This window comes from Neofelis nebulosa, chromosome 1, assembly GCF_028018385.1.
Source record: "Neofelis nebulosa isolate mNeoNeb1 chromosome 1, mNeoNeb1.pri, whole genome shotgun sequence".
Classification (NCBI taxonomy): Eukaryota; Metazoa; Chordata; class Mammalia; order Carnivora; family Felidae; genus Neofelis; species Neofelis nebulosa.
This window is the reverse complement of record NC_080782.1, coordinates 126,017,751-126,037,266: the sequence shown is the minus strand read 5'-3', so window position 1 is coordinate 126,037,266 and position 19,516 is coordinate 126,017,751. Positions and strand designations below refer to the sequence as shown.

Here is a 19,516-nt window from a genome sequence, read left to right as displayed (position 1 = left end):
AAGCATATAAAGTGGTTAATACAGTGCCTGGGTATTAATCTTATTTTATAATTGTTAAAAATCATAACTCAGAATGGATTGTACATGGTCTTTTTTTTTTTTTTAATTTGCAAAGCCTGCTTAAGGCTACAGATTCCTCTCTCTGGAACTCTTCTAGTTACACATAGCTCTAGCACATGCCGCTATCCATGTGGTGGGTAACCTGACTCCCATCTAAGGACAGTATGTGGTCTTAGCTGTCCTGTGCACACAGTATTCCTCTTGGCAATAACTCCATGTGTGTGTAGGGCAAACAGAAATGGAAAGGCCTCTTTTAAAAGTCAGGCATGATTTTATTTAAATTTTTTTTTTCAACGTTTTTTATTTATTTTTGGGACAGAGAGAGACAGAGCATGAACGGGGGAGGGGCAGAGAGAGAGGGAGACACAGAATCGGAAACAGGCTCCAGGCTCCGAGCCATCAGCCCAGAGCCTGACGCGGGGCTCGAACTCACGGACCGCGAGATCGTGACCTGGCTGAAGTCGGACGCTTAACCGACTGCGCCACCCAGGCGCCCCTCAGGCATGATTTTATAACATAAAAACTTACATACTCAAGGAGTGGCATCGAAAAGGACAAATATCCTCTATGTTAGGTGAAATATAAAAGGAAATAAAAGTTTTAAGGTTAAATATTAGTCTCTTCTGAACTTAGCAGGATGGGAAAGACATTAGGAGGAATCTAATCTCCCCCACCTCCAAGATGACTTCCCAACTGGCTTATCTACTTCAGAGTGCAACCACCAGAGAGGGTAATATTTGGGCTAAAATAATGGCTCTTACTATTTTTTTTATTGTTTATTTTATTTTATTTTATTTTAATTATTTTTTTTAATATATGAAATTTATTGTCAAATTGGTTTCCATACAACACCCAGTGCTCATCCCAAAAGATGTCCTCTTCAATGCCCATCACCTACCCTCCTCTCCCTCCCACCCCGCATCAACCCGCAGTTTGTTCTCAGCATAAGAGTCTCTTATGCTTTGGCTCTCTCCCACTCTAACTTCTTTTTTAAAAACAAGAGAAAGGCTGGAGAAATTGGTATCTTTGTATGCACCATTCTATCAGAGTATTAATATATATATAAAACAGGTACGTTTTGATGTGGGCTTGAGGAAGTGATAGCTTTGGAGGGCCCAATCTAAAGGAAGAAAACTCTAACTACGGGAAAGGGTTCTGGAGAGTCAGTGATGACAGAGGTGGAGAGAGCTTACAAAATATAAACTTTCATCAATTTGGTAGGTCTGCCAAAAGTTGGACTGAAGGTGGCTGACTGCTTCCAAGACAGTTAACTCTAAGCAAGTCTTCTCCTGACATCCCTCATCAGCACAGTCACTGCCAGTGCTGGAGAATGAGACCATAAGATAATGCAGATTATTCTCCTAGAGTCTAGGCCTCTGCCACCACGGCTCCTTTGCCCCAGGGCTGGTTCCGTTTCAATATTTTATGCTCAAGTAATAAAAAAGAATCTACCAAACCCAACCATGAGCTAAATTCAAAAACTCTAACAATACTAAGTAAAAAGTAGCTTGCCACATAATTCAAACCAAACATCTGTTTGTCTTAGTATTTGAGTCATAAGACCAGAATTTTTTATAACAAGAATTCTATAAATTGAGTTTTTGACAACTAGTTCCCATACTGCCATAACTGAGGGTCCAAGAAATCACAACAAAACAAACTGAGAGAAGTTTCCCTTCAAAAGACAAAGAATAGTGGCATCTGGGTGGCTCAGTTGACTAAGCATCCAACTTCTCATTTTGGCTCAGGTCATGACCTCACAGTCTTGAAATCGAGCTTCGAGTTGGGCTCCTTGCACTGGGCATGGAGCCTGCTTAAGATTCTCTCACTCTTCCTCTGCCCCTCCCCCTGCTCATGCTCATGCATGCTCTCTGTCTGCCACCCTCTCTCTCAAAAAAAAAAAAAAAAAAAAAAAAGATAGAGCTAGAGAGAAAGAAAGAAAGAAAGAAAGAAAGAAAGAAAGAAAATAAATAAATAAATTATTGCAACACTTGCTCTTAGAGCCCTATGCCAGGTGAGAAATTCAAGAGAAATTCAACTACCCTGGGGCCACCATCATGTGAAAAATCCAAGCCACAGGAAGAAGCCCTGGAGGAAGAGATTCCATGTGAAGAGAAAAAAAGAAAGACAAACACAAAGACAGACACTAAGCAGCACCAAGGTGCCAGACATGTTAGTAAGGAAAATATCCTGGAAAAATGCATTTTTTAGGCCTAGCTGCCCCAACTGACAACATGTGGATCAGAAATGAACTACTCAGCTAATGCTTCTCCAATTCCTGACCTAAAACAAGTCACAAAAGCAAAGACCATACACCTCAAAAGAGCCCCTTAGTCAGCAAGAGTTTCAAGGTATGTCACAGTTTTTTCCAAGCCCACTCAGATCTCAGCACCAGAGAGAGGAAGTAGTGACATTCCTGCTCATGACCAGGCATCATGTTGGAGAAGCATTCTGAGAAAGGCCATGCACAATGTGGACCCTGATAATAGGAAAACCAGAACAGTAAAGGTTGAGACACATAGAGAGCCAAACAGAACTCTGTATGCTACTTAGAATCTAGTAGTTATCTTTTAAAACAGTTTTGTAGAGGGGCACCTGAGTGGCTCAGTCAGTTAAGCCTTCGACTTCGGCTCAGGTCATGATCTCACGGTTCATGAATTGGAGCCCCGTATCAGGCTCTGTGCTGACAGCTCGGAGCCTGGAGCCTGCTTCAGATTCTGTGTCTCTGTCTCTCTCTGCACTTCCCCCACTTGCACTCTGTCTCTATCTCTCAAAAATAAATAAACAGTAAAAATAATAATGATAAAAATTTTTTAAATAAAATAGCTTTGTAGAAAGACGAATGCATAAAAAAGATGTAGTGTATACACACACACACACACACACACACACACACACACACACACTGGAATATTGCACAGCCATAAAAAAGGATGAGATCTTGCCATTTGCAACAACATAGATAAACCTAGAGGGTATTTTGCTGAGTGAAATAAGTCAAACTGAGAACAACAAATACCATATTATTTCACTCATGTGTAATCTAAAAAACAAAACAAATGAATACAAACAAACAAAAAGCAGAATCAGACCTAAAAATATAGATAACTGGAAGCTGCCAGAGAGGAGGGGGTGGGTGAGGACACGCGCAAAATGGATGCAGGGGAGTGGGAGATATGGGCTTTCAGTAATATATTAAATAAGTCATAGGAATAAAAGGCACATCATAAGAAATAGAGCAATGATATTGTAAAAGCATCATATGGTGACAGACGGCAGCTATACTTGTGAAGAGAATAGTATAACATAAAAAGATGTTAAATAGATGAATCACTATGTTGTACACCTGAAACAACATAACTTGTGTCAACTATACTCAAATAAAAAATTAACAAAAAATAAAAATCAAATTAAAGAGCTGCATTGACTTAGTAGTTTTACATCAAAACACCATTTAGTTACTGCAGAAAACCATAAGAACTCGGACAGTGAATATTTTATACTAACACGGAGAGACATGACTGCTAATCTCCTTAGTATAGATCTACTTGGCACTGTGTAAAACCAAGAATTTTGACAAACTTAAGGGAAGAGCAAAACATTAAGTATGATCAGGTAAAATCTCTAGTTGTCTAGAAAACAACAGCCCATGTTTCACATTAGTTTAAAAATAAAAACAGGTGGGGTGCCTGGGTGGCTCAGTCAGTTAGGCATCCGACTTCGGCTCAGGTTATGATCTCACAGTCCGTGAGTTCAAGCCCCGTGTCAGGCTCTGTGCTGACAGCTCAGAGCCTAGAGCCTGTTTCAGATTCTGTGTCTCCCTCTCTCTCTGACCCTCCCCCGTTCATGCTGTCTCTCCCTGTCTCAAAAACAAATATTAAAAAATATAAAAAATTTTAAAAAAATAAAAATAAAAACAGGTAATTTCTTTTTTTTTCTTTCTGAAAAGCAAGACAGAAAGAACAAAAAATGGAGAGACAGAACCAAGCATGAAGGTAGTATGGTAAAGCATAAAGACATCTGGAAAAATAAAAACGCACTATTGCTAGAAAATGGTCTAGATAAACGGGAAGAAATGAGGTCCGTTGGTACAACTCCCTATGTACTACAACTTTCTTAAGAACTTTCCAAAACCATCATCAAAATACTCAGTGTCAAACACCATCTTTTCTTAAAACCTGAGTCTGTTCACAGGCCAAATCTATTCATTTCTGCAGGGCACCCATGGGCCACAGACAAGAGGAACTCTGCCATTGCTCAAAAACTGGTAGAAATCAGTGGCACCTGGGTGGCTCAGTCAGTTAAGCATCCAATTCTTGGTTTTGACTCAGATCATGATTTCACAGGTTTGAGCCCCACATTGGGCTCTGTGCCAACCTCAAGAAGCCTGCTTGGGATTCTCCCTCTCTCTCTGCCCCTCCCCTGCTCTGTCTCTCTCAAATTAAATAAATAAACTTCCTGAAAAAGTGACAGAAATCATCACACATAGACACAACTCACAACTCCTTTTCTAACTAAACTCAGGTACTTCTTTCCTCAACTACTACTTCTTCCTCCTCTTGCTCTGTTAGGTATAATGTGAAAACAAACAGTGTCTTCGCGGAATCGGGTGCTTTGTGGACAATGCAAATTAATGAGCTTTCTGTAAATATGCGTTACTTAGTATGGGACTTGTTATCAAGCAAGAGATAAACATTTAAGAGAAACACTAAATCATAAAATAGGCAAAAAACATTGAAACAGCACAATAAACTTCTCCATCAAGTCAAATAAGTAACACTTAAGAAGAATGCACCAACTTTAGCTTACTATGTGAATTTTCACTGTTTTCTCACTACAATGTGACATTTTAAGACACTGAAATATATGTTGCTAATCTGTCTTATATCACTTCTCTTTCCCCAATTTTTGCCTAATGTAGCTACTATCAGATTCTTCAGTTGTTCACTTTTAAATAGCTCAAATGGTCTATTTTTCAGACCACTGCACCTACATTATATCCATGAAGCTAGTATAACTCTGCAGACATCCTAGCTATTCATGCAATGTTATAAGGGCATCAGCATTGTTCATTTGTATGATCTCTATGTATCTTGTCATCTTTCCAGGGTAAGACTGCCAAGTCTTGGACTCTTCATTTGGTGGAGTCTAATTCTGTTCTCTCTACAAAGAGGTAGGGTTACACTCAGCAAAGGTTACCATTTACGTGAGCCATGAAGCCTGCTAGCATAACTCATCATGAAAGTAAAATCCCTAGTTATTTTTTCTCTCAAGGACATCCCGAGTGCTACCTAAAATCAAGAAGGAACTCTTCAGGACAAGTTGTGTGTAGGGCCCACACATATTTAGAATCCACATTTTCACTTTGATACTCTGGAGTGTGGCATTATTTCAGAGCAGTCAAGCAAAGGGTTGCTTTTTTTCCCTTTGAAAACCTCCTTTTCTAATCCCTAGAGGAAAATACATGAGAATTGAATTCAAAGACTACAGTAGCTTTAGCAACAGAACTCAATATTTTAAAATGAGCTTTCATTTAAAAATTCTTCCTTTTCTAGAAATAGAGGAGAGGTAGTGTTCTCACATTCAGTTTTGTTTCATCACTTAACCAAATGAGTTCTGAAAGGTTTGCTTTCATAAATAAGTGACACTTTTAACCATTTAAGTAATTTCTAAAACTCAGCTCATCTTTCAGACCTCTGGGTTCTGGAGTAGCCTAAGTGCCACCACTTCTGCTTTTAGGTCCAATGTGCATCTTTCTTTCTTTTATCCTCTGACAGAATTTCATCTGCTCAGGTAATTACAGAAATCAGACATTTTAAAGCATAATCAGGCCCTGAGAATTTAAAAATACTTAAAAAGAGCTAAGAGACCTAGAAGAAATTTCAGGGACCATCTCACTTCTCACTTCTCATTAGATATGAGAAAACTGAGACCCCAAAGGGTCTTGCCCAAGGTCATATAACTAATTGACTGATCTAGAATCAAAATCTAGATCTTCTCAATCCTGAATTAGCACTCTCTCTCCCAAATTACCTGGTCTCTCTATATTTTCATCCTTTTCGATACGATCTTCAGACACAGATTGTTTAATTCATGCTAACTCAAAGTAAGATGCAGGGTACTTCTTGGTTCCATTAGTTATCACCATCTCCTTTCATTGGCTGGAAGATCAGAGACAGGAGAGAAAGTCCTGCCAGGCCTCCTCACTCCATGGATTAAGTGACAGCATGGGCTGTCTGGTGCCTTGCCCAGGAAGTCTGATTGTTCCTGCTTAGAACAGGAAGTATCTGGAATGTTAGGAGGCACAGTATCACCTTCCCTTTATAAGGACTGGATTTTCTATTTTTTGTTCTCATTTGCCTAGGGACATCAGACAATTTCAAGCTGGGCAAAAACCTAAATCTCATCCACCACCAAGACTATTCTGTTTATGTCTTCTAGCTTCTCCTATGAGACATGCCAAGGGGCTTAGAGGAAACTCTAGCCTCTTGAACCAACTGACCTTATATTTATTTATAAGGCATGTTTCTTCCAAGAAGTTCCAAAAGTTTCATACACACTCTCTCACTTGATCCTTCCCTTCCCATGAGGGGAAGCATTTCATTTTTATCTTCCTGCCACAGCCACAGTGTCCCTGATGTATACACAATCTCTCTCCAGGGTCTAACACTCAAAGGTTAGAGTCTCTAGAAGCCACACATTCTCAGCTGAAGTATCAGCCAACTGCACTATTCTAGGCACTAGGGTGCCTAGTGTTCACCAGAGTGAACAGCTCCATGACTTCATGGAGCTTACATACAAAGTAAAAAGGCTGTTTCATTACCCAGTGAATTCAGAACCATAAATACAATGGATCCTGATAAAAGAAAAACAATCACTACAGTCTCAACTACTGAGAGGAATATCCACAGTTTTACATTTATCTGGTAATACAGAATCTATTTGCTAGGGGTGTATATGGATTGCACTAGAAGACAGGAGATTTGTATTCTAATCCTGACTCCTGTACCAACAAATTGCATGACCTTGAGCAAATAATGTAACCTCTCTGGCCCTTAATTTTATTTTTTGAAGATGATAGGCAAGATTTCCCATGTCTTTCTTGATCTTCAATGACTGGTGATGGGTTAACTCCACCTAGGATGGCTGGTATGGTATGAAGATTTACTGCCAACATCAGAAGAGAAGGAATCTACTTCAGTCGTTCTTATTTGTAGGATGGGGTTGAAGGCAAAAGCGCAAAACACTACACACCTTCTAAGATAATTAATAGCATCTCCCTATTCATTAACCTATGAAATCAATCAGTGCCACACCTACTCTCTGTTCAACACTGGGATAGATACTTTGAGGATGGGAGACATTTGAAAATATCTTTAATGTTAAGGAGCTTCCAAATGAAAGTACGCAATAGTAAATAACTCAAAACAAAAGTGTATGAAAGAGGTTTTTAAGTTCACAAGAGAAGGAAATCAAAGAGAGCTAAATTAGAAACCCCTGAGGAAAGGTGGAACTTTACCTGTATCTATGCATAACAACCACTATCACAACAATAATGGCAGCTAACATTTATTGAGTGCTTGATATGTGGTACATGTATGCATTAAGTACTTCTGTGGGCTATCTCATTTAATCCTCAAAACAACCCCAGAAATAAATGCTATTTTTGTGCCTATTTTACAGAATGGGAAACATGAGGCTTAGAGAGAAGCCTAATATACTTGATAAATAGTAAATCCAGGCAATGTGATCCCATAGTGTTCCTCACCATTGAATGGCTATGGAATGCTTTCTCCACAAGTGACATAAAGAGATAAGCACAGTATCTGGCAGCTTAATGTTCCCTATATTATTTGTTTTCTTTTTCTACCCACCCCCCACAAGTATTTACCCCACCACTACACATTCCCATCCCAACTCACATACCTACACACTTCATATTTTCCAATTTTAACATCCTTCTAAGTTCTGTTGAAGGTCGACTCTGGGAATGAAGTTTTCTCACAACAGTCAAGCTTGGTCATAGTACATATTTCTAACAGCCTACTGGATGACTGGTTCTGTGCTATTCTGCGAAGTCACTGGCAGTATTTAATGTCTATGACATTAACACTTTTGATGTCTTACAGCACTGTTAAGGTAGTTTCTATATCATTATTATACATCTTCTGCATGACTGATCTTTTCATACAGTTTCATTGTGACAGCTAACTCTAAATTCCTTTGTGTTGTTCCTGGGGTCTTAGCATAGAAGACATCAGAAAGTATTCAAAAGTTCAAAAGCTGAGGTGTTTCAAGTGGCCCCGCCCCAGACTGCACAGAATTCTCAACACAGCCAAAGGGCAAGCAGGCCCAAGCCTGGGCATTCTGGCAAGTCACCCACCAGAATGACAGAAGGCCAGTCAACAAACACAACTCTGGCATGACTAACAGGAAGGGGGTCGGGAGTCTCAGTTCCCTTTCTTCAGTGTTCAATGTTACTAAAGAAAATAAAGACTCAGCACAATGTGGTTCCCAGTCAAAAAAACAAAAAGCTGACGTGTTTGTGAAGTTTTCATTCATTAGAAAAATGATCCAAGTCAAATAAATACAGGCAACACTTCGAGGTTTGAATCTACCCTGTTTAGAGAGTCTTCAGGTACAGACTCTGTGACCAATTTTGGACATAAAGGTAATCTACACGTTTGCAATTCCTTTAGCACATGTACTCTCACAGAACTGAACCTATCTTCTTCTGAACTACTAAATTATAATTCTACCTGTTCTTTCAAAATAAAAAAAAAAAACTGGGGCACCTGGGTGGCTCAGTCGGTTAAGCATCTGACTCTTGATTTTGGCTCAGGTCATGAATTCACAGTTAGTGAGTTCGAGCCCTGCATCAGACTCTGCGTTGACAGGGCTGATCCTGCTTGGGATTCTCTCTCCCCTCCCTACCCGCCACTCTCCAACCCCACCCCCCACTCTGCCCCTCCTCTGCTCTCTTTCAGAAATAAATAAACATTTAAAAAATAAAAGAAAAAACCAACAATCCTAAAAAAAAAAAAAAAAGGCAACTCCAGTTCAAAGATTTTTTTTAATCTTTTACTTTATAAAATAATGTAAGTCAGTCACTTAACTGAGTCACCTAGGCGCCCCTAGTAAATATTTTACATCACCAAAATTTTAGTTATAAAACTTCAAGATGATAAGGGAATTTTTAAAGACTGAAAAAGCCACTAAGAATTATGAGATTATGTATTAAGGTTAAAAGGAGATTAATCTTATTCTAATGGATGGCATCAAACACTATATGTAGAAGATTTTTTTTTTTCAACGTTTTTTATTTATTTTTGGGACAGAGAGAGACAGAGCATGAACGGGGGAGGGGCAGGGGCCACCCAGGCACCCCTAGATTTTTTTTTAAGTGTGAACTAATTTTTTTTTTCATTAAAGTTCTATAGTATACGGGTGCCTGGGAGGCTCAGTCAGTTAAGTGTCCAACTTCAGCTCAGGTCATAATCTCACAGCTCGTGAGTTTGAGCCCTGAGTCAGGCTCTGTGCTGACAGCTCAGAGCCTACAGCCTGCTTCAGATTCTGTCTCCCTCTCTCTCTGCCCCTCCCCCGCTCACACTCTGTCTCTAAATAAACATTAAAAATTTTTTTAAAAAAGCACTGAAGTATAAAGTGACCTTAGAGCCTGGGTTTTCTGGAATAGTTACAATTTCAAATATTCTACTTCCATAAGCGAATGGATTTCTGAAAATCGTATTATTTTGTTATTCAGGCTAGTCTGTATATCTCTTCCATCTCTTCTATCTGAAAATAAAATAAAAGTTCTTTGTGGGATCATGTGATCTACATGTTGGTTTGGATAAATAAATCATCATAGACATAGCAGGGGAAAAAAATATCAGGTTACAAATTTAAGAGATCCTGACTCTAATGTCTATTGAATTACTGCCTATGAAATGACCACTAGACTTTCAAATAGCTAACACAGAGGAAATATAATCAATACTAAGAGTTGCAGTACCTGTGAGGAAAACCAAAGTACTAGCGCAGAAGCCTGATTGTTCTTAATACTAAGAACCGAGATAAATTTCTCTATTAAGTACTTACTCATAGAGATAATATGAACATTGACAACATCCTTCAACACAGCAATGTGCTTCAATGGATTTCTTATTATAATAAATATGCTGAAGACTTTCGACCAAAACACAAATTCACAGACACCAACATCTGCCCTCTGAAATGTTGTTTTGGGAAGTGACTCAGTACCTTTTCTGGATGCCAACTGCTATAGCTCTGTAAAGGTAAATGTCTGGATTTTTTAAACTGAAAATATTAAAGTAGTTCCATCCTTAGTCAAGAATTCAGATGTTCTGGATTGACCTACTGCCTGTAACTAATTTGCTGGTTCTGGCATGAATACAATATAGTTGAATTAAATTTTATTAAATTCCAGTGAGATCCAGACAGAATTTCTTTTTTCTCTTTCTTACAAGGGAAGAGCAAAGAAAACGTTTCTCTCTGTGATTGTGCATGGAATATGCTACAGAAATGTCAGAGTAAGTAAAGAATGTGAATGTGCATTTGTTGCAATAAGAATATAAAGGAAATTCTACTTTAAAAAAATACACCAGGGTCACCTGGGTGGCTCAGTTGGTTAAGCATCTGACTTCACATCAGGTCATGAGCTCCCAGTTCATGGGTTTGAGCCCTGAAGCAGACTTTGTGCTGACAGCCCAGAGCCTGGAGCCTGTTTCAGATTCTGTGTCTCCCTCTCTCTCTCTCTGTCACTCCCCCACTTAAGCTTTGTCTCTCTCTCTCTATCAAAAATAAATAAACCATTTTTTAAAAATTTTAAAAATAAATGAACACACCAAAAAAACTCCTAAACTTTCCCAAACTTTAATGTGATTGCTTGCTTTATAAATTATATCTTCCACATAATTTAAGTGTTCAGTAACAGCTCACTGATTATCAGACTAAGACAAAGGAAATTTAAAGCAGAACTATTAAGAGCCATAATCTACTAATGGATCAAAAAGAAAAAAGCTAAAATTATAATGCAAATCAAAAACAAAAGGATTATAAGTGAAAATGTGATACATTCAAATGAATACAGTGAAGCATTTCTATCAAAGCTGCCTCTAATATTTCTTTCACTGGACTGTGTTTGGTTTTGTTTCTACAACAGGATAAAGAAGAAAACCACTAGAGTTTCTTTGACCATCAGTTCCCTGGTTAATGAAACCTCCAACATCAGATCAAGTTATTCTACCTTAGTTCAACCACTGTATATTGACCCCCAAAGGGTATGTTCAGTTTTAAAAGCCTTCTGAGGGGTCCCAGTAATGGAGACACAGGCCCAGAGAAAAAGGAATTAATGCAACTTTCCTAAAAAGTATACATGAGGGGAACCTTCAGCTGCATGACCTCAAAAAAGAACAAGAAAGAAATCCACAGATCTCAGAAATAACTCCATGGTAGTTCTGTGGGTCAGCCATTTGTTTATGTGCCAGATCATAAGAGACAGTTGGTTTCTAGGAGCTCAGTCCCATAAAAGAGTATTCCAACTATCCATGGAATGAATTCCCTTTTAATTAAAAGAAGAGGGGAGGGGGGCAGGGAGATGCTTTTACAAAGGCCTAAAAAAGAAGACAAGAACAACTGTATAGAGGAGGAAAAAAAAGCTAGTCAGTAAAACTTACAAGTTATTTATGCCTTTTATATACAGTCTCTACATAATTGCCAAAACTCATTTCCCAAATGTAATTGCCTAGTGTTACATTTCACCATCTCAGCTGATGGAAAGCTGCAGGAAAGGGAAAAAAAGGTAGCACAGGAACAGATATCCCAAATAACATTTAAATTAGAAGCTTTACCCTTTTCAAAGAGGAAATCTGGGGTGTGGTGGTAGCAGCTAAAATTGATTCAGTCAGTCCATGGCCACCATGTACCTAGGTTTCAGGACCTTGACAGTATGGATGATAGTGTCTCTTCTATTTCTTAAACCAGATGCTGAGTCCCTGCAGCAACCTGTCCAGATCCACCTGTGTTGTAGCCCCTGTGTTCACCAAGGTAACCTATCCATACTGCATGAAGTTAAGATTTTATAGATAAATTGTAGATGTTATCAAAGCGGTAAGAAGAAGGAAAAGGGAAAACTAAGAAGAACCTCAGAAATAATTGTTTTATGATGCTAAAAGTGAGTACCAGAAGGGGAGAAATTACTGTTCAATGTCACAGGGCATTACTCAGGGATAAACTCAGGGTTTATCCCATACTCTTTAGACTTTTGGTCTAGGTCAATCTCCAGCTCTGGAGGGCAATTCTTGGATTCCACTCTCCAAGTAGACTATTCTCTACCTGACCTCATGGTTTATCCGATTCTCTGAACCAGCAATAAGATGCCATTTTGAAGAAGTCAATAAGCAAAGTAATGTCTATTTCCTGCTTGGCGAACAGTGAGAGATCAGGATTAAGAAGGCTCTTGTATCATCTATGGAAAAAGCAGGATTCAATCAACGAGGCCAACCCAAAGTAAGGTTGAAACCTCTGGGCTCACTGTGCCCCAGTTTCCAAAACTGACAGAAATGGAACCACTGCTTCTTGCTGGCTGAAACGATAAGCAGGGCAGACTTAACGTGTACCAAATACAGGAAGGTAGCCATAGGAAACATTGTCATTAAGAATAAGGAGCGGGATGCCTGGGTGGCTCAGGGAGTTAAATATCTGACTCTTAATTTCAGCTCAGGTCATGATCTCACAATCATGAGATGGGCAAGGTGGAGACTGGGATCTCTATCCCCCTCTCTCTCTCTCTGCCCCTCCCTTGCTCATAGGCATTTGTGTGCTCTCTGACTCTGTCTCTCTCTCTTTCTCTCAAAATAAATAAATAAATTTTTTTAAAAAAAGAAGAAGGAGCATTACTCTAGATTCTGGAGTAATCTTGCTGCTTGCTTGCAGCAGAGGCTGTCCACAATATGTGTTTATTATTTCTACAAGTTTCCTACTACATTCCTTCCCTGTGATAATGCAGCCCTGGTCATCAGGCCTCAAGGGCTGTGCTCGTGGTCAGTGTGTCTCACCTGATAGGACTTCAGATACTCCCTCTCTGGAATTATAATCTGAAATGTAATTCTAGATTCTAGAGGGATTCTGGAGCTGAAAACAGGAGAGGAAGAGAATCGGGATTTAAGGTGGATATTTACACAAATGCCACCCATTCATGTATGCACTGTGAGATCAAACCACCTATTTTTATATACTTTTTATATAACAGTATAACTCTTCACTCTTTAAAGAAAGTTTTCAGATTATTTACCTTAAATGAGCCTCAAAACCTCAACCAAGGCTGAGCATTTTGCTAGCCTTATTTCACAGATAAAGAAGCTAAATTCCACAGAGATTAAGAGTTTCCAACTTCTGGGGCTCCTGGGTGGCTCAGTCATTTTAAGCGTCTAACCTAGGCTCAAGTCATGATCTCACAGTTCATGGGTTCAATCCCGACGCTGGGTTCTGTCCTGAGAGCTCAGAGCCTGAAGCCTGCTTTGGATTCTGTGTCTCTCTCTCTGCCCCTCCCCCACCCAGTCTCTGTTTTTCTTTCTCTAAAAATAAACAAACATTTAAAAAATTTTTGTTTTAAATAGCTCCCAAGTTTTTCAAGGGTACCTGGCTGGCTCTGTCAGAGCACGCAACTCTTGGTCTCGCAGTTATTAATTTGAACCCCATGTTGAGTAAAGAGATTACTTAAAAATAAAATCTTAAAAAAAAAAGTTTCCAAGTTCCTACGATCAGCATCAACCACCTAGTGGAAGAGTTGAGATTTTGGTCCAAGTCCTCTAACTCATGATTCAGAATCCTTAACAAATTACAAATACTGCCCACGCTACGCGAACGGTAATAAAGATTAAATCTATGACTATATATGAACTCAACAAAATGATACAACAAAGGTAAGAGTTTCCAACTAATTGGTTCCCTATTTTGAAAAATAGATCTTGGGGAAGTGAAAAACAACTTTCTCTATGATATTAAGGTAAAAATAACTTCTATGTGACTGTCAAGCACACTATAAAGCACAAAGCATCCCAGCAACTCCTTGTTTTGCTTAAAGGACAGTCAGATGTCAATAACTATGACAAAAAGCATACTTACCACGGTAGGCATCCTAAATCATTGCATATGGTGAAAGAGTTTCTTCCATTCTGTGAATTCTGTTTCTTCTTCAGCATCTTCAAGACATCTCTACAACCAGTGGTCAGTCTGTCACATTTGAATGCCACGTCCAGGCAATAACCACAGTTCAAATTCACTGGCACAGAGAGAAAAAGGAGATAGCAGACTCTGAGGACTTCCAGATTCTGAGGAGAAGTATTGTCACAAGCTTTTTGATTTGCTTTTTATTTCAATTAACCTTGAAATCTAATTCATGTTGTAAAGTTTAATAGCTGATGTGTTACAGGCTCAGAAATTTCTATTGTTAAACAATTATTATTTCAAATCCAAGTGATTCTTCAACAAAACAACCAAAAAAGAAAAGATAGCAGGGTTTTTTGTTGTTTGTTTGTTTTATGTGTGTGTGTGACACAATAGTTTTAATGGCTGTGAAAAGATTGGTTTATTTTCATAAATTAACTATTAGTTCTTGACAAATAGCAAAAAAATGTGAGAATAAACATATTTTTTAAGAGTAAAACAAATTAATAATGATGCATAGCTTCCTCAGCATGTTTTTTTTTAAGTTTCTTACCAAATAATTAATTTAGGGAAGAGTAACAAGTATGATGATCTATCTCATGCTAAATACTGAGTTTATACTTTATAAGCAATCTTTCATTTAATCCTCACATCAAGATTTTGAAGGATGCATTACCTACATTTTATAAGAAAAGTGAAATTCAGAAACACTAAATGAGCCTCAAAACCTCAACCAAGGCTGAGCATTTTGTTAGCCTTGCCCAAGGTTACAAAGCTAATCAATGCTGCAAGCCAGGGTTCAAGCCCAAAACAGTTCTTGCACCAAGTGAAGAAAATATATTCATTTAAATATTAATTCAGAACTGAACATTTGTACATCACATTCAGGAAGGAAAATCTCAAATTATACAATCTCAAATTATACAATTTGATACTAGCATAAAGAAAAAAATTTTAATTACCCATATTCTCATCACCCAGAGAAAACTATTAATCTTTGTTATTTTTCTACAATACTACTACAGTATGTTTATAATGGAATATGCATTTTAATTAACGAGATTAAAAGAAAGAAGTTTTCTTGAGAAAAAGAGACTACCAGAGGATTAATGGTTCAGTAATGGTTCCCAATCAGAGAATGGGATAGAAACGAAGAATTAAGGCCCAGAGAAGTAATTTTCACCTAATCACAAAGCAATTCAATGGTAGAACAGGACAAAAACACAGTTCTTCTACTACCCTGCCAAGTATTCATTCCAATATGTACCTTTTCTGGGTTTCTACAGAATTTATAGTCTGTGACTCCACATTACAGTCAACCTTCCATTTGCTTTATTCAAGTTATTTCTCATATAACATGGCCCCTTCTCCCAACTAAATTAACCATCATGTAAATTCTCTTTACTCTCGTGTTTTATCTTTCAGAAGCTTGTTTATCGTCTATTCCTGGTAAGCACAATTTTTCAACATCTTGATAATAAATGATTAAATCAAAATTTCCATCAGAAGACTTTGTCTCCTAGATCAATTTTGCCTACATGAGCAGTTTTGAGGCTAGCCTATACCACCTTTTGAGTTGACACAACAAAAACAGCAAGATAACTGAGATTTATCAGTGTATTTATTCATCTATTCATTCACTTAATATAGTACAGATGATGGCCAGGTTCCATTCTGGGCACTGAGGAGGTGTCCTGCCATCAAACACCCAAGCTGTTGACTGTCCAAGAAGTAGGGTAGAGCCCATCACACAGTGGTCTTCACTGTACTAACAGTAGGCTGAACAATTCTGGCAATAATTTTTAGGTCAGTTCAGAAAATCTTTCTACAGGACCTTCATGCTAAACACTAAAGCTACAGAAATCTATAAGTCAGGGAATAAAGTGTGATGCTTGCTTTCAAGGAACTCACAGTATAGTAAAAAGATGTGTCAGAAAGACAGGACAGGTGATGGAGACGGTGCTGGGATTATTCTAGGTTGTGTTTTTAAGATTTATCATCAGGAGCCCAGTCAAAGACAAAAAGTCTAATCAGATGGATTTTTTAAAAACCCAGGAATACTCTATTTATTCCTAATACCTACTCTCCCTGACATCCTCCCTATTTGTTTATTAATTTGGGGTCTCCAAAAACTCTGGTCAAATTGAATCTCTTGCCTTTCCAGAGGAAGTCTGCACCTTGATTATCACAGAAGCATTTCCTGAAGACTCTGGAGAATTCAAGTGCATTGCACAAAATGAGGCTGGGACTGCAGTCTCTAAAGCAAGACTCTTTGTTTCTCCAGGTAATTGTTCTTTAGGATCGCCCTGCTCCAATTCAGCCATGAGCCAGGACAAAGTTTCTGTTTCTATCTGAGTTGGTGAATAATTATATTTTTCAGAAAGAAAAGTGGAGAAACCAGAGAGTTCTCCAAAGTTACTCATGAAGAAACTTTCTTCAGAACTAGCCTCCTTTCCTTGGAACAGTGATAGCTACACAAAGGACAAAAATGTAGATGATACCCCAATGAACACTATTTCAACTATTCCTCAACCAGCCAGTCACAATGAACAGGAGATCCAGGTTCCAAAGGAGGATTTCTGCAATGAAAATTCTACTGAGCTACAACCACAATGGTAAGGGCAGACAGACCTAACACTCACTCACTCAACAAATGTTCTTGGTCTTACAGTATAACATTGAACATGGCAAAGTTCCTGCCCTGAGGGAGCGTGCATTTGCAGTGAATCATGTAACTGTCATTTCCTTGCCCTTCATCGTATACTTCACAAGGGCTGAAACAGCAAATCATGTGCTTAGATCTACATTTAAGGTTTTATTACAGAGACTTCTTTAAAAAAAAAAAATTAATGTTGAAATGCCACAAGAATTTGAAAAAGTACAATCTTTTCTCCAAAAGAATTCGGGGTCCTATCTAAATATAAATACATAAAACACTTTGTGATATAAGTTTCTTCCTGTTGTCTTAGAATACAGACAAAATTGTCCCTGCATTTAAAAGGCAACTGTAAAACCCATGGGGGAGGGGAAGGAAAAAAAAAAAAAGAGGTTAGAGTGGGAGAGAGCCAAAGCATAAGAGACTCAAAAACTGAGAACAAACTGAGGGTTGAAGGGGGGTGGAAGGGAGGGGAGGGTAGGTGATGGGCATTGAAGAGGGCATCTTTTGGAATAAGCACTGGGTGTTGTATGGAAACCAATTTGACAATAAATTTCATATACTAAAAAAAATAATAATAAAAAAACTTAGGACACAATTTCAAAAAATAAATAAATAAAAAATAAAAAAATAATAAAAGGCAATTGTATAAATGGGAAGCTAACTCAGTAGGTGAATTTGCCAACCAGGCTATGTTTAAAACACAATCCACTACCATCTCCAATACCCAAACACAAACCTCAAACCAGAACAGTGACTAAAAACAAAAAACAAAAAAAAAACACCCTAAAAATTGATACTTAAGTCATTTAAAATTTTCTGTTTTACCAATATCTAACACAGTCCACTAAATATTTTACCAACCTAAAGTTACATTTAGATTAAATTTAGGCTAAACACCTTAAATAAAACTTAAAAAATGAACACTCTTGACTATTTTCCAGTATAACTAAACATAGCATCTATTAATTACAAAATAAAAGATACTGGAATATCTTTTAAGATATTCTTGAGTATTTAAGATATTTCTTGAGTAGTATTTGGGTTTTTAGGTGGAAAATTTATCATGTCAGAGATGAAAGGAATCAGAGGTCAAATACATGAAGTACCCCATTCTACAAAGGACTACAATTGTAGATGACTGGCTGATTTTGCTGAGGGCTGCTTCCTCATGCTTTTATGAACCTGGAATAGGTACTCCCCAAGTAGTTCTTAAAATGAAGCCAGGGAAGGAAAGAATCTGAACTTGGAGATTAACAGACCTGCAACAATGTACGTGAGGCACATAGTAGAATTCATTAAATAGTAGCTATTACTTCACTGCATAGTTTTTTCTTAGGATCAATGTAACTGCAATAATTGCCTATCACTGTGATTTTTCAGTTGGTCTCCTGGAACCCCTTTAGCTTCTGGGGTTTCTAGTTGCCTGGAGAGTAGCTACCCTTACAAATAAAGATTTCTCATGAGGTCAAAGAAGAATGGGTGTGTGGGACTAAACACTGCAATTTATTCAACAAACATTTATTAAGCACATCTTATGTGTTTGTCAGTTTCTATGTGAGACTTCCCTCAGAAGACAGCCAATACAGATATCTAAAACTTTTCTCCAGGAGTTCATGTGTTTAGCAGTGAACCTTTACGACTTAAAAAGACATTGAGCTTATAACAAAGTACTTTTCTATTTCTACCTTTTTCATTAATAAAACCATCTGTGGGAAAAATTATTCAACAAAAGTTCCATAAAAGTTAAGTTTTTACTAAAAGTCAACTATGAGCTACATTGTCCCAAGCAAGATAAAAATGTTATCAACAGTCCCTCCCTCAGTAAACATTTAACTTGGTTGAGGAGATCTATTATACCATGTAATAGTCCATTATGATTTCCTGTTTCATCTGAGTCTCTCAGCAACCCTCTGATTAGGTTAGTAAAACAGATACTATCTTGCTTTTCAGTTAATTATTAAAGCTCAGAGAGTTTAAGCCACTTGTCTAAGGTTACACAGCCAGTATTTGGTAGAGTGGGCCCTCACACTCAGGTCTTCAAAATAGATAATAAGAAGGTTAATGTGTCTACAAAGTTGTAGAACATTAACCAAATAAATGTCATAATTTTTACTGCTTGACACCAAACCTAGTGGAATGTCTATTATTATTTCTTACTTGAAAAGAATACAAGACAGAATCAAGTACTCAAAAGGAGAGATTTCAAATTTTAAGTGCTACAGTGGGATGGAGCTTCAGTAATCATAGTGAACTACACATAACCTGAAAATAAAGGAAGCGTTCTTCACTTTTCAGTCCTCTCATACTCAATGTGGTATTTGCCTTCTTAGTTGATATAGCATAAATTAGCTTCATCACATACATCTGACCTCTGACTTTAGACAAAGCTCACAGCACCATTGTACAATAGTATATTTTACATTAAAAAACAAAAAACAAAAAACAAGGGCTGTACACAAAGAAGGGATGAATGAGTGACAGCTAAACAGCCAAGCCACCCTTCCACTGATGATGGGAAATAAAGAATTCCCTTAATGGTTCGGTGAGACAGTGGAAAGTTGCCTACATATTGTGAGGCACTGGAATGATCCACCAAAGTCGTTGCTGATA

General features: G+C 37.9%; 2 protein-coding genes across 7 annotated transcripts in view; one reads left to right on the top strand and one right to left on the bottom strand.

Annotated features, from left to right (window-relative positions):
- Nucleotides 1-19,516, bottom strand: part of KLHL3 (kelch like family member 3) — a 278,377-nt gene that overhangs the window by 242,185 nt on the left and 16,676 nt on the right. For all 6 annotated transcript variants that reach the window (XM_058735748.1, XM_058735762.1, XM_058735785.1 and 3 more), the window contains exon 2: nucleotides 14,206-14,362. The gene's annotated coding sequence lies outside the window, so the exon portion shown is untranslated. The remainder of the gene's footprint in view (nucleotides 1-14,205; nucleotides 14,363-19,516) is intronic.
- Nucleotides 10,545-14,757, top strand: LOC131515163 (palladin-like). The gene is made up of 4 exons (XM_058735869.1): nucleotides 10,545-10,610; nucleotides 11,243-11,360; nucleotides 12,064-12,126; nucleotides 14,280-14,757. Exons 1-4 carry the CDS (start codon nucleotides 10,585-10,587, stop codon nucleotides 14,493-14,495), a joined length of 423 nt encoding a protein of 140 aa, XP_058591852.1. The 5' UTR covers nucleotides 10,545-10,584; the 3' UTR covers nucleotides 14,496-14,757.

Coding starts and splice junctions, on each gene's coding strand:
- LOC131515163 (XM_058735869.1), top strand. CDS start 10,585: ATGGAATATGCTACAGAAATGTCAGA. Junction 11,361..12,063: donor TGTATATTGACCCCCAAAGG/GTATGTTCAGTT, acceptor TTCTTAAACCAG/ATGCTGAGTCCCTGCAGCAA. Junction 12,127..14,279: donor TAGCCCCTGTGTTCACCAAG/GTAACCTATCCA, acceptor TTTCTTCTTCAG/CATCTTCAAGACATCTCTAC.